Genomic DNA, 16,010 nt, shown 5'->3' on the forward strand with positions numbered 1-16,010 from the left:
TTCATTGATGCCCTAGACAAAGTTTTGCAGAAAAAGCGCTCTAACTCAAAAAGTCCGTTTTCAAAGAATTGTGAATGTGTTTGCAGGAACACCTGGCATAAGCACCCAAAATGCTCTGTTATGAAATATGATATTGAGAGATAGTGCATTATACCTAATAGTTCATTTACTGAAAGTATTTTGTTAAGTCTATTTCCCGCTTGCGAAATACACAATTTTAGACATATTTTGGGCAACACCTCCTGGGTGCGTTTCGTAGTTTGGAGGCCGAAGAAAGGAATGGAATATTTCTCGTGTCCAAAATTTCTGTTTTTCTTGCGGCTTGCAGTTCTCTTGTTTTCAGATGATTCGCCATCATAAGCACACAAGTGCTTCACTGTTACGAGCTCTTAATTTTTCCGCAATGAGGTTTTCGTAGGGTATTATTTTCTTCTGCTTATTGACCTCGGAAGATAAACTTGTTATTGGTAAAATTATAACAAGTGGATTTTTAAAAAATGCGGAAACAAGATCTAGCGACCGGTAATACTGGTGGATTTTTGCAAACTGAGTCCAGTAATTTAGGTGGCGGGTACAAGACGTTCGAATACGGTATGGTAACCTTGTTGCCTTCTTGCGCTGTTATTAATCTTATAATCATTTTTGTGATCATGAGAAGAAAGCACTCACAATTTGTCACTGTTGCCCAGGAACCCGAAAGTCCGTCCCAGCCTAACGCGAGAGACCATGGGCGACTGCGGGCGCTTCTAATCGACAAGGTGTCCCGTGTCGTATTTCCCACAAGCTTTGTGCTACTGAACGCCTTCTACTGGATCTTCTACGTCCTCTGCGCGTGACCGACAAGGAGACGGAATGGTGTGGCACGGACGCAACATCGCACGCCGCTGCCTCTTGCACGCGGAAGGAACTCACGGAACTCAATTTACCAGAACTCCATCTGGGGCACGCGATGAGTGGAAATGCGACCTGGACTCTGCATGATGTCTGGACCAGAATTTGTGCTCTGCTTCAATATTTCTGGGCAACGAGGCTTACCCAAACAAGCATGCTGAAACGAACATATTCCGTCTTTCAGAGCTATGTTGCGTAAAAGTGAGAACTTTATTTTAGTCTTGCAATAAAACGGTTTGTAGTCTCGTCGAGAGCAAAATGGCGTTCTCCGCACGCAAGGTTAGACAATGTGTTTCTTACCTCTTTCTTTCATTTTTTTTCCTTGGAAATACATTGTCACTGGAACCACGGGTTTATAGTTTCACAGTCATTCATATTCTCAAGTTGTAACCTTAGCTCGCTAAGGCCCACGAAAGTAATTAAATTTTCCATGAGGAGTCGGATGCGTAGCTAGGACAGACTGGGATAGCGATCCGCCAGGCTATATATATGGCTTAAGCATCTGCAGTGAAAAAGAATGCCACGTAAGTTTGAGTGGTCAGGAAAAGCGAACAGTAGCTTGGTAAGGAGAGTAATTACGCTCAAAATTTACGCTGCTCAAGCACAATGGAGTATTCGAAGAGTGAAACGCAAAAATGACTGACATGGTTTGGCTAGTGGGAATCTCATTATGAAGCATAAATAAAGCGACAAAATAAAAAGTAGGAAAGAAAAACAAACAAAAGCAATGAGACAGCTAAAACAAAGCATATTTAAAAGAAATAGGAAGCAGAGGCAGACAACAGCAGTACTGCCTCCCAATGTCTGTGTGAAAGATAACGAGCTCAGCGGAGCAATATGGCATTCCTTCAATAGATGCGGAAGAGCACGCGATAAAATCAGCGTCCTTATTAACGAATGATGAGCGTAATGCCACCAACATATTGCGCATTTTTCCATAGGATTAAGCCAGGAATAGTTTCTTCAGTTCAACTGAAAGAAAGGCAAGATTATGTTCCTGTCCCAGCGCAAAGAAAAGAGTAAGCGGTGCTTCGTTGTTCAACTTACCGTTATTTACCGGGCTGGTTGCCTTCTAGAACCAGACTAAGCGATTACTCTCTACGAAAACGGAAAGAGCCTTTAACGTCTACTAAACGCAATCACTAACACTGACCCCTCATAACATATTCATAGAGTCTGGTGTCAAAAGTCAGCGTTAGCGATCGCTTGGCGTTAGTTAAACAAGCACGCAAATGAATTGCCGGACTGAGCAGTCCAGCACATGTGAATGTAGGTTGCCATATAAGAGGGCATTACTAGGTGCTATTTGGCTTCGTAAATAAACGTGACATGCTTCAAGCAATCGATAATAAGGAGCCCGAAGTGCTATACCGGTACCCCGAGGGGACGGTTCCGTGTGCGGTAATCGCAAAAATATCGTATTTTCGTCTCGTATCTAGACCACACTTTAATTCTATAAAAAAATCACTTTCTTGTTTGTTTGTTTTGTCGTCGTTCGTAAACCTGGTTTCTATTGCTGGTCGGAGTACAAGGCACTATCGATTGCTTCGGTTGTTCAGTACAACTTTTAAACATTAGTGGTTATGAAAGAACAAATCTTTGACTTTCACCAACACAAGTGTGGTCTCCAGCCGGAGGCTAATAACAGAGCTATCGGCTTCGTTTAAGGAACACATGGTCCACAGACTTTTAGTCCCCGACTGTGCACACCAATGAAAACGTCGTTAAACTATTCTTACCTTGCAAGATGATCATGTGTACATAGTGAGTTTTTTGTCAGAGGAATACTTGTAGCGCCTTTAAGTGAGTTTGCTCGCATCATTACCACTATTTTTTAGGCCTAATTTTGAATTATCTTCCGAGCCAAATGGGACTTTATAAACGAAGGAGAGGATTTTCTCCAGTACTCAAGTTCTCTTTAAGGAAGTATACTTTCAAGAAAGCTCCAGCAACAAGCCAGGAAAGTGTGTTTACAGTGGATGCACTCATTATTTAGATATTCAATAGCCGTCAGTGCTAATGCGTTGTGCGGCCGCTGAACATAGGGCTTTCACACGAAGAAACAGACTTCAGTGCCCTTCTCTGACGCTGTGCATGGAGTGAAATTGCACTTATACTGTGTTGATAGACTGTCATTAGCGTCACATATTATAGAGCGACCTCCGCATCGACAAAAGGAAGAGTGGCTGGTAGGTTTGTGTTAAATAAATTAATACCCAGTGGGCGAATATGAAAATTTCCACTACCTAAAATGTACCAGGACGGAAGCTTTTTATAATGTCGGGAGGCGTAAACTTCACCTATTTCTAAATGTTTTCGCGTGCTTTAATGCTGAAAACTACGAACCGAAGAAGTTTTCGGAATACGAGCAACCGCGATAGAAGCTGCATTTACTGGTCTCGACAAATTGCATACCTAATACTTTATAGGAAACTACGCAGATAATTCATTCATGTGAAACGCAAATTGTCCAAATCACCGCTGCATTTTTACACTGTTACGAGATCAAGCTTCTCTCTCATTCTGCGGCGGGAAATGTTCTGCGCGATCCTGTGTGTCCTAATTGCGAACAACAAGGGTTTGCACTCTTGGTAAGCTGTGAGATACGAATCTTACTAAAAAATGAGGAGCATTTCGACAGCTTGATGGACGGGAAAGTTGAGATGAACGCCCATCTCCTGGGAAATCTAGCTCTTCAGAAATTTTATTTAACTTTTCCCGGGCTGTACATATACAGATTACGAGCTTTTTATTGATAGGCGTATATTTGCAAGCCATTTTTTCTAATAATATTGTGATATTGTTGACATAGATAGGATGGCCTGTCTAGGTGATTTAGAGACAATGGTGAAAGAGAAACAAAGGCGGAGCTTTGTTCCGTTACCGGCTTGGTAAGCCGTTGAGCGTAGGTTTCTCTATAGTTCAGGGCAAGCGGGAGTAGCAAATGTTTGATCAGTTTTTATCAATACTCTAAACTAGCAGGCACTTTTCTTTCCCTAGGACAGTACAGACTTTCCCGGGATATTAAATATCGGTACAAACTGAGTGCCCCCCCCCCCCCCCCTAAAAAAATAATGTCCAGCACAGCACTGAGAACATATCAAGCATAAAGGTACTACTTCACTTCTGCTCGCCAAGTGGAAAACGTTTCTTCCACAAACTTGGCCATTTCGGACAAGCGATAATAAGGCCCCCTGAGCACAGCGCTAAGAAAGGGACATAGAAAAAGGAAAGACCCAGGCACACAACACAGTGCTGTGTTGTGTCCCTAAGAGTTTCATTCTTCCATGTCCCGTTCGTCGCGCTTTAGCCATACATTACCGTCACCAACTCGCCCAACAACTTACGTTGTCGAACAATAGTATAGGCACATTGTGATATTATCAGCGTTGATTTGAGCATGTAGAACTAGTGGATTAAGTAAGAACCGGGTGAAAACGAATATATTTCCAGGGTAAGGTCTAGCGCTTTTACGTTACGATCGCGTCTCAGTTGCAGTGAAGAATGATAGCGACAGGGCGAATAATAGTCGACGGAAGCTGGACTCCCGCGTGCCCTCACTGCAGTTTGGGCAAGCATCGAAGCCATGTAGATTAAATACGCTGACTTGCGGTGTGTCATTGGACACCTGTGGTTGCCTCGAGTCCACGGATGTTGACGCAATAACAGTCTACGGCAGTAGGCATGCGGCATAGCTGATGTTCCTGTCCAGTTCCTGCCATAAGGCACCGAGACAAAGGATTCAACGAGGAGATGTGATGGCGCGTCCAACGAAGAAAGGAAGTTGCTTCGAAGCACACCTGAAACGAGCGCTCTCTGACTGGCTGCGCCGCCTGTGATGTCACGTATGTCGCGCGCCTCCAATTGGCTCGTCCTTCTCGCAGCTGCGTTTTCCTCCTCTCCTCCGCGGGCGCGCGCGAAGGTGCAAGAGACTTCAGTGACGTATATACGTATGCTACAGATCGGCAAAGTGCGGCCAGTAGTGCTTCTGCACAAAAACGAGTGACGCTTTGTAGGCGCCTTGCTTGCACGCATTTGTAGTTCGGCTCGGCGCTTTGGATTCCATCAGGTTTCAAGAAACTTCGACGCGTTCTGCCCTCACATTTGTCAGTAGAACTTATCCAACCAATTTCTAGTGAGACAAAACACTCAGAAGAAAAAACTGCTTTTTTTTCAAACACCGCATATTGCCTACCGATAGCAGCTCATTTAAATAGATTCAGGAATGTGGAGGAAATTTATTGCGCTCCCCCTGAAGATTAAGCCTTGCTGGTTTCATTTCGCCGCTCCATTAAACTCGATAAAAGTATTAAAGACTTGCAACTGTTACTCAAAGAAAAAAAGCCTTCCTGTGGAAACAGAAACAGAACGATGGCGGCTGAAAAGCCGAAGTGAGCTGTGGGGCTTGAGTGTTTATATCATCAGGGTGGTTTGCAATTACCAGCTTAGCGCACAACCCATCCACGTGCAATGTCAGTGACGGACGTAACTCGCACAATAATATTATTTGCTCTCATTCTTTTATACACAAAATAGCCCAGGTATTTTATTACTAATCGTACATCTTACTCCAGACTACTCTTAGATTGCACATGCCGCCACTTGCCAGTTTAGCTAGAGCCGCTTCAGTTATCTGTTAAATCGATGGCTTTCAAATCACACAAGATTTAGCTCGTTCCTCTTTATTAACCAAAGTAATTATATTAACTGGCATTGTTGGTTGAACAATAGAGCACGGGTCTAGTACGTGTTTATAAATTCTGTACAGATATGTAATATGAGCGGTGTTTGGGGCGACGCTGCAACACATTTTTGCTGGTTGTGATGCACAAATAAAATGTCATCTGCGCAGGATATTTCAACCTCCGTCTGTCTTCTGCTTCTTGCGAGTATGTTTCTTCTTCTGCTTCTTCTTCATCTTCATCTTCATGTTCTTCATTTTTTTCTCCCTCTTCATCATCTTCATCACATTCTTCATCTTCATCATAATCACCTTCTTCTCTGTCTCGTCTTAGACATCGAGAGAGAGAGAGAGAGAGAGGAAGAGAGCAGACCTTTATTAATGAAATCGGGAGGATGAGCCGGCGCTGTTTGTGAATGTCGACATCTTGGTCCGCGTCCCTGGTCCTGGATGGCGCAAGATCCCGCCGCCTCACGAGCCCGGCGTTCGAGGGCAGCTTGTGCCGTCGCACTTGAGCATCGAGACTGCCTGCATAATACATTCTATACTCGGACATAACCCTGTTTTTTGCGCGGGTGTTCAAAACCGCTTCGCTGTATGCGAAGGAAGTGCACACAAACAGGCATAATAGTATTCGCATAAATGTTCCTAACTGGGTTTTGCTTTTGCGCGACCGAAGAATAAAGCACAACAAACCCGCCTTTTGTTAACGCCATCCGTCTATTTAGGCTCGGCATTAAAACAAAATTGAAAGTTAAACAAGAAACAAACGTGTTGTACCTGCGTACTGCGCTGTGCTGAATTGAAAACCTCATTTATCTGGTGTCCTCTGGAACGAAGCAATATCCTGGGAACGCTTGTGACGACCAGCGCGTTTGATATGGTACAGGGGATGCGCTATTCCTGCTATACTACCTCTATATTCAATTCGGCGCACGTACCACGAAAAAATTGAAAGCTGCGCCATTTTTTTAATCAGGTTTAATCGACTGTCCGTTTCAGGAGCGCAGGCAAAGTTCCAGAATAGAGCAAGAAGAGCCGTTGCTTTATATGTTTCAGTGAATACTGACGTCGACAAAAAAAGACTTGCTCCGCTTTCACCTTTAATTAGGCAGCGTAAGCATTCAGTAAAGTGGGTAAAATAACACGCTTACAGCCGTGATTTCCAGCGGCTGTCAGTGAAAATGTATTTTTTTATATGTACTTCGGCACAGTCGTGAAGGGTGTACGCGACATGCGCTGAACAACGATGTATTAAAGAGAAAATTACAAATGTAATTATGATCACTCTTTTCTGTGGCCACAGAGTAATATTCGTACTAAGTGATCTTCTTTCTTTTTTCTACTCTCCGGGTTCTAATGATACCGTTTATATCACTTCAAGATATATATCGTAAAAGCGGTTTCAAAATAGGACACCTGACTGATAGCGCTCAGCATTTTTTGTGTCTTTCTCCTTGGTCAGCCATAATTTTTAAATTTCTTAATTTGTGATACTTTTCCTTCTATCAGAATTACAGAGCATGTCTGGACTTCATAGTTTCAATGCGTCACTTACTCGTCTGAGAGTTAAGACATCTCTTCTATAAAGGAGCCAGCGCTGTCAATTTGTGCGTGCTCTGAAACCGCTCGCCTCGATAACTTGCTGGCTCTGCTCTCTTTCCAAACAAGAAGTGCAGCTGGCACAGGTCAGAGTAGATTTCAATCGCTGCAGGAGTCTTCTGATATTCAGTGGTTTCGTTTCAATGAATCACAAGTTATTATTCACTGGTTAACAAAAACTGATGAACGTGACGCACAAACTATGAGCTGCATGATAGCGACGAACACGGAAGAACAACTATACGATAGGACATATATGCGCAATTTAACTAGCAGCTAGAGAACGAAAAATATTCCTAATTTTTTTGCAACTCTTGTGTCATCTTGACTGCAGCGTTTCTTTGAATTCAGTGCCAGTCACACCAGTCGGCTTCGGTAAATTAATTTCTCCCCATTTGCTGTATCTAGTGATTTCCCGTTGGCTAGCCTTAGTGAAAGGGTTTTAATGTTGAGAAATAAAATTGAATCAATCAATCAATCAACCAATTTCAATATGAGCTGCAACACACGAGTTGTGGCCGCAGGTAAATTTTTGAAGAGTACCCAGCCCAACGATCCAGTAAATTTGTTCACTTACTCGTTGATGCAAAGAAATATGTAGACTAAAGGTTTGTGCAACGTTGGAGCTCTGTATAAGGGACGAATGTATTACTATGAAGCGGAATCATCAGGGAGGTAAATCCAGACGCTTTACAAGGCATATTCAGCGCGATAGTACATAAAGAAGAATAGAATACTGCATCAACAGTGACATACCGCGGGTGTGGGGCAAGAGAGTTAATATGTTTTTATTCGCCACGCGGCGCTTTGTTGCAAAGCATTGTTGCAAGGTTTGGCTACAAATCCAAGCGGAAGCCGCTGCGTTAACATGCTGGTCGTCGACGGCATGCTTAGCTAAATACCAATCGGTCGTATTTTCTACAGATTCTGTTATGATCCTTACGTTGATATAAATGACCCCTGCTTCCACCCCCCACCTCCCATCTGCTTCATGCTCCCTTCAGAGATGAGTGCTTTCTGCTGCAGCACGGCCGCTCGATCACCTTTGCAGCTAGCACATGTTGTAAAAGCCCATATTCATGAGCTCGCCATGTGACATTATCTTGAGTACCGAATCGGGAACGTCTTGTGTCTAAAGAAGGTAAGCATTTCCAAGAGGGGTTTTCATCTTGCAACGTGCGCTGTACTCTGGGAGGCCGTAAATACCATTTCGGAAGTTCTGGACAACTTCGCGTTCATAAGCCTATGAGTGAAAATGAAACAGGGGCGCACCGATGATGCTTGGGACGACAGAGCTCAGAATGTTTCATTTTGTAATCAACGGGGCGGAGGGTAGGGGGTGCTGAGAGTACATGGGAAAGGTAGAAACGTGCTATACTGTTATTTTTGTTACTTCATGACGTGGGAGGGCGATGAGTATAGGACTATCATATGCCCAACCTAAGCCCCAAGTTCATCATTGCTTTAGTTGCCCACGAATCAATCGCATTGCGAAAAAAAGTTTTATTGTTAAACTTGAGCTTAGTTTCGTCGGTCACGCAACGTTTTTAAGCACTTTGTTCTCTTCGCTATATATGCTGTCTATCTAGGCTACACTTGTTGGATAAAAAAATGAACCCGCCCATGTTCTGCAATAAATGAACGATGATGCCCATGCTCTCGCGATGCAATAATAGCTTTTCTTTCGCTTGATCGTGTTGTGGCCGTTATGTATGGTACAAGGCCAAGCACTTCGCATGATTTCTCGGTCACTTTTTGCCGCGCATATAACGCCAATGGAACCAGCACTTTAGACACATAAAGTGGCATGGAGATTACACGAGCACCGGCTTTCGTATTGTAGACAGAAGTCATTCATTTAAAAAAAAATAACGTTTCAGTCGTATAAAGTCACAGAGAGTAAAAAAAATTATTCACATTTAAAAGTTTCAAATGAAATATTTATACTTGTTACTCTAAACAAACAGTACCTTTGAGATGCTCCTTTCAACATCTATACCTTGGGTCCAAATTGCCTGCCTGCCCTCAGCGTAATGGAAATATTGAAGTATATTTCCGAATGGATGTTAGAAAAGATTCGTAAAATGAATAAGACAGAAACCAGTACTCCCATCGGCTAAATTCAACTTGGGTCCAGAGAACCTGTTTCGTCAGAGCGAAGAAACTAGAGACCTAGTCGAAGATACGTTCCTTAAGGAAGTAAAAAATATGGCCATAGCAAACTTGTCATGGCACGAAAAATTGCTTGCTCTCAATAGACAAGAAAGTCTTGGGCATTTTTAACACGCTGTGGATTGAGTCACCCTGATCAAAAACTACACCATGACCACTTGGTCAGACGTGCACTTCGAAAAAAAAAAACATTGGTGATCATCCTTCTTCAACCACATTACACCTTAGGAAAGGTGGTCTCCTTTCTTTCAGCGCTCGCTAGGCTTCCCGTTTCGTTTATCTCTGCTTTATCTCATTTCTCTGACTGAAGAAACTGCAGACGTAAACTGGTATACGTGCCACGTAGAAAGAAAAAACACAAAACCTTGGAAGGCATGAGCAGTATCGGAGTCCATGCTTATATCATTTAGAAGACGCAAACCTGACTTGTACTTAAAGAGCACTCTGCCTTTTCAAGGAATTTCAGGACGCCTAATGCACAGGACGAAAAAATCAACTGAAAAGTCCAAGTTTTTAGAAAATTGGGATGGGAAGGTTCTTTCTCGTATTTTGTTCTTCAGATTTGAAAATGAGGTTAGTATTGCTAACTGCAAGGCATTATACCCCATCCCATCGCTGTAGCCGACGGGCAGGAACGAAGATTCCTCCCTACTGAATATTCTCTCAATAATGGACACTCTTCCTAAAGAGAAGCGGAAGAAAGAAGCCACGTTAACAGCTTGCTCCCCAGTCGGCAACTGCCCTTGCAAGGCAATTTTAAGTCAAAATGTTCTAATGAGGCGTGATTTCGCTGTTCCTTCGATAATAGCAGTGGTGTCTGGCAGTATGGACGGGCGTAAATTTTGCAGTTGCCTTTAGTCGGCAATTTCGTTTGCAAGCTTTGCCCTCGTAAAAACGTTTTCAGTGTTTGTTTTATCGGCTAACTGGACATTTCAGGGCCATAAGGCGTTGTTTCACGATGTTCAACTTCATTCTGATCAAAGAAGCAAGCATGAAGCAGCGTTATATCCTACTCGGCCATCAGAATATTATTATTCTTACGGCCGTTATGTTATTATGTTATGTTGAGTTATGTTATTAATAACATAACTTTCATCAGACTTCTTCAATGAAGCTGATCTCCAATGTACCGCAGCGGTGGCCAAGTGGTTGAGCATCCGCCTCGCATGCGGGAGGTGCGGGGTTCGATCCCCAGTGCCGCCGGGTACGCACCGGTGATACAATGCGTACAAGCTTTCCCCTGGTCTGGTGCTCGGCCTATTTAGGGTGAAATGCTTGGGAAATGGGTCTTCGACCCCACCTTGAAAATTTGAAAATACCTTGTGCCATGGCGCTCTTTGCCCATAGGTGCCCCTGCGCCAAACAAAAAATATCCATCCATGATCTCCAATGCTGCTTTCTTCGAGGCATTTTTGCTTCATTTCATTCACCTTCTTGCCAACGGGTGTACAGAAACGAACTTGGGCTCTTTGCTTCGTACGCGCCTGTTTTTGTTAGTTTTTTTTGGCTGCTACAAAACCCTGGAAGGAGTAATTTTTTCCGCTCGCATAAAAATCCGCGTAAGGAGTAATCGTTTCCATGCAATAAAGAGGCGTTGTTGTATCATAAGTGAAACGGCAGTGAAAAACCTAAGTTAACAAAGGACTTAGCCACAAGTTCTAGTTCTTATGGCATAAAGTCGGCTCAAACCAGTTAGTAACGTGTATATATATAAAAAAACTCTCAGAGGTTTTGTAGCATTAAATTAATTGAGTGACTCTATGTTCCCATCCACTCAACCGAAGACATGCAGTGACAAATAAAAACCTGGTATTTTCTAAGCATTATCGCCGTAGAACGAAAATTCGACCTTCATGGAAACACCGAACAAAGGTATTTTTTTTTAGTCAGTAATGTTTTATTTGGCATTATTAAGAGTCTTAGGCTGCAGTGAACATTTTCAAACTGCATAGGCAGTTTTAATGATTTGTTTCAAAACTGGGGCCCTGTTCTTTCTACCTTCCTGCTCTCGATTAAACATCGAATTAGTTTCGTATTCACTCTCCATTGAATTAATCACGTGAAACGTTGAAGACGTCAAGAGCTCTACGTCAGTCTGATTCTCTATTTCCATCCAGATTTAGAAGAGCAACGCAGGTTATATGCCAGCTTCATTATACAATTCTGTTGAGATTTCAGAAATAGAACACCCTATTTTAATGACAAACGTTTCAAAACATTTTTTGTGCACCATATTAGAGCGTACAAGGAGTCTTAATGCTAATTTGGTCATTTCCTAAGCCGATTTGTTAGAGGACGCATGATTGTCAATATTACTTCGGCATTTTGCTCCAACGCGGTTAAACACAAAAAAGTGCGAATTCAGAGGCTAACCGCAAATGTGTCTAGTATTCCTTCATTCAAAAATTCAAAAATGAGGAGCGAAATCTTTCCTTTCCATTTATCACGAAACAACTGAAACACACTGCAAAGACGCGACAGCCGCGCTACTAACGGCAACATGAGATGTGGCACCCGAGACGCTCTGTGTAGCGTATAAAGCTCCATGCCAAGACGAGCGCGCCGTAGAAGCATGCTAGGCACTGCAACTCTCTCTACTCGACGCACCTGCCCGACTACCACGAAAGGTTTGTGTAGAGTAGCCCTGAGTCTGAATCATGCAGCGATGTCGGACACGTATGACTCCGCTCGCCCCTGTGTAGCCAGCTGATTATTTCGCTTAGCTAGCTTCCTCGACGGCCGCCTTTTCTCCGCTCCTGCGGCTTGTGATGAAAAAAACTTGAGAAAAGATCAAATCTCGGTACGCGCTCGTCAGGCCCGTGCTTAATCTTGAGCTTTCAGCAAATTTGTTTGGTTCTAAGGTGAAGGAGCACAAAAAGGCAGTTGTCGAGCACGCTAGTCAAAGATTTTTAGCTGGCTGTACGTCTGTGTGTGCGCTGGTGAGCGACACATGGGAGGCGATAGGAACCAAGGACACTGTCCTGAAAATAACTTCAGGAACTGTGGTGTCCGCACAACTGCAAGAACTGCGAGTTGCCGCGAATGTGATGCCTGCTGTGAAAGGACAATGCGCGAGAACTGTTCACGCCAACTTTCGGCGTGTAGGGACCAAGTGGTGGCCTTTTCTGTGTATCTATATCAACTGGGCAAAGAGCAGTGTTCTTATGACGGGGCTTGTAAGACCGCAATGGCTAACACTGGGAGTTTCCGGCGTGGTAGCCGGAAAAACGACAGACAAGTTTAGAGGATGGTCACCACTAGTTAATGCGTGATTAAGTGATAGTTGTTAAGCTACCGACATTACTACCTTCCAACAGGCAAATACTGTATCCCATCGTGGTGCGATAAATGGCACATGCCGCTTAATCTGCACAAATGCCAATCTATGTCATTCTCTCGCAAACACACAGTAATCGGAAGCACTTACCATTTTAGATCAGTTGCCGTCAGGTCGACTCAACGTGACAATAATCTAGCAGTGCACATTACGTCATTATTATCAAGAGTCACACGTATCCAGACCTCTGCTGTGAGGCATCGCGCACAATTGGTTTCTTCAGGAGTAAGTAAAAATCAAGTCCATCGTCTTTCCGACGTCTGGCTGTCTGCGTTACGTCGGACGTCAAATCAACGAGCACCTCGAAGTCGAGAAATTGAATAGAAAGAACCTTTCTTTAGTGATATGCTATTTTATTTAGTTGAACAGAACGTTGGGAGGTAAATATACGGTGTAATCTAGTACACAGACGATTGGAACAGCTGTCTCCTCACACAGGTTAAACTTCGAGCACCAAAAGCTCTATACCAGGATTTGCATTTTCTCCTGTTTGCTGACTAGGTTTTTCATATCATGTTCCGTTCTTGATGCGCTTTGGACCAGGTTTATGGCTTGAAAAGAGAATTTTCCTAACGTATCTAGACCTACTATGTAGAAACTGCTGTGATCCTTTTTCTAACAAACTGTAGAACATCTAAGTTATTGAGTAATGTTTTTCACTGCTATATCTTACTGAGTCGCAAAACTTTTCCTTAATGGTGCAGTGGGTTCTTTTATGCTATTTTACGACAAATTCCACTACACAAACTTCAACCTTCAAGAAGCGCCGGCAAACCAACCCATATGTTATTTGCCATTATGTTTCCTCTTTGCTCTGACGCAGAATGAATTATCTCGGTACGTTGGTAATTTATCTTATTATAATTGAAAAATGCAGAAACAGAGCATGGTAAAAGGCATTTTTAAATATCTTCTAAGCTTTCCTGAATATTAATGTGTGGCGATAACCAGAACGCCGTGTAGACGAAAAAATTTATCTTTCCTCTGCCACTCCAGTAAATTTCGTCTAGAAAGATATAAGGCTTCGAACATAAAGTAAAAACACTGCATAACCCCGAGTTCAATATTCCTAAAAGCAAAATAAAAGGATAAAGCGAACCGCTCACATAGAGGTGAAACGGGTTTGTAGTTTAAGATTTTAATTTTGCGAGGAAGCCACCTTCTTCTGTTTATCTAATTCTTAATTTATCTCTGGGCAAATTTCTCCTTAGGAATTTTACATTGAATTTCGCTTCAGTAAGACGCAAATGTTTTTCTTAAAGATGGACTGTAGGAGAAAATATTTGCTCAAAGAGCAAAATTTTGGGTGTGCTCAAAGTATGGTTACGTGCTGCAAAGGGGATGGCAAAAATTTTAAACCCTGCTGGCAGCTGCAAAAATATTTACACTCACTACATAATATGCTTCATAATCTATATGCCCGCAGAAACAATCCATCTATTTCGCCGCTCGAGGCTCGTTTTATAGACAAGAACGATTTGAGATAAAAAACTTCAGCGGGTACACATCCCTTAAAAACTTGTGCTTCAGAATTTATCGTTCTTTCTATTATTCTCTCGAAGAATTTGGCAGCTGACCGGCACTGGCACTGAGAGGAAAAGTTCCCTCTGCGGAACACAAAGCAGGCTGTGTAGAACTGTCTATCTTAAAGGAAAAAATGGCATGTAAAATGACAGCTTCATTCAACAAAAACAATAAATCCAGATCTTGGAAATTTTGTCCTGATTATAAAAGCAACGCCAGTTCTGTCCTACCTAAAATTCAAACGAATACATTCGGTGGAAGAGGCGACTGCTTCTCTAGTCTTGCAAAACAAGTGAAGCCGTATTTATCTCTAAGCGTGTTCTTTTTTTTCGCTTCTACGCCTTCAGCATGAAAAAAATATCATTCTAACAGTGCGGCTTTTCTGGGTCCTCATAAAATAACGAAGATACCTTCCCAAGGTGCTTCTTTTTACTTTACTTAAAAGTAAGATGAAGCGTTTGACAAACGAAACGTCACTTTCGTCACATTCATCTTGTGAGCAAAGCCGGTGGCCAAAGCCCGAAAGAAGAGGTACTCGCAGTACTCAAATATAAAAAGAGATCTCTGGTGCCATCTCCCGAAATCATTGAAGGAGCCAACTTGTTCTCGAAACGTCCGCTATCTCTTTGTGACTTTATTGGAAAAAGTTTTTGCTTACTTCCTACTCCGTCTTCCGAAAGAGATTGTCAAGGGTGTTTACGTTCCTGTGTCGAGCACATGCGTTGAACTGAAACGGTCTTCCTTCGGTTCCGCGGCCATTTTTTTATACAATGTTTGCTGCGCAGACAGTTGAGCTCGTGAGCCTTACAGAGTAGATCTTTTCTGGTCGCTTGCTTTCAAAATCTTTCTAAATGGCGAGGGAAATGCTTCTCCCAACACTGTATGTTTAGTTGTGTCTCTCGTTATTCGAAAGTCACACTGCGCGAGAAAGGTATTGGCACACTTCATGTATTGGTATAGTTTACAAGTAAGTCTCTATTTCGCTGAGCAGCTTCTATAAATTACATTTCTGAGGGAAACTTGTTACATGCAGTCAGAGCCTCCGATAGATTCGAGGTGTCGAAGACGCCCCATTTATCTGTCTATAAGAACTATCCGAAAACGTTTGGGCAGTGTTATGACGCAAATTTTATTTTTCTCTTGTAAAAATTCTAGGCGACTGAATTAGCAGATCTAATTATCTGCGTTGCCCAATTATTAAAGCCTTTATGACGTCGAGCACCTGGAAATAATCGATGATGTATTCAATGTGGACAAATTCTTATGTGAACCACCAGACTTGCCTCCTGCTTAAGTTGGCGGCTATAAGAGCCATCACAAGAACTACTAAATAGGAACTGCAGGGTCGACACGAGTTTTTGATGTGAGAAGCGCATGGTCAAAAGGGGTTGAATACCAGACAGTAAGCTGGTTCACTTCACCTTATTCTGGCACTTATTACTCAATTTAGTGAATAAACCAGCAAATTCAGTGACCGAAACCAGCTGATTTCAGTAATTTGGCAGCACTGAAGTCCGCTTTTTATTGTGGGGGTATTCTGCACGAATGGATAAATTCCAGTTATTGCAAAAGCATATCAGATGCGTGAAATCCACAGCTTTTGGACTCCTTGATCTCATCGCACCGTTCATGACGGGTGGAATATTCGTTAATCATGCGATTGTTAGCATGTTTTCAGGGAACAGCGATTGCAAAAGCAGCCTTTTGTTTGACACAAATTTCGTTAATTATACAAAAGACCCTTTATAGATACGGCGCATGCTGCATGGAAGTCCTTTTTTTCTCTTTTGCCTTTTCATAAAC

General features: G+C 42.6%; 1 protein-coding gene across 1 annotated transcript in view; it reads left to right on the forward strand.

The window, feature by feature from the left end:
* LOC144106701 (glycine receptor subunit alpha-2-like) overlaps positions 1-5,757 on the forward strand; it is a 77,272-nt gene extending 71,515 nt beyond the window's left edge. The window contains exon 9 of the mRNA XM_077639542.1: positions 690-5,757. Within this exon, the coding sequence (XP_077495668.1) occupies positions 690-836 (147 nt within the window). The 3' untranslated portion in view covers positions 837-5,757. The remainder of the gene's footprint in view (positions 1-689) is intronic.
* The last annotated feature ends 10,253 nt before the right edge of the window (positions 5,758-16,010 follow it).

Source organism: Amblyomma americanum, chromosome 10, assembly GCF_052857255.1.
Source record: "Amblyomma americanum isolate KBUSLIRL-KWMA chromosome 10, ASM5285725v1, whole genome shotgun sequence".
Classification (NCBI taxonomy): Eukaryota; Metazoa; Arthropoda; class Arachnida; order Ixodida; family Ixodidae; genus Amblyomma; species Amblyomma americanum.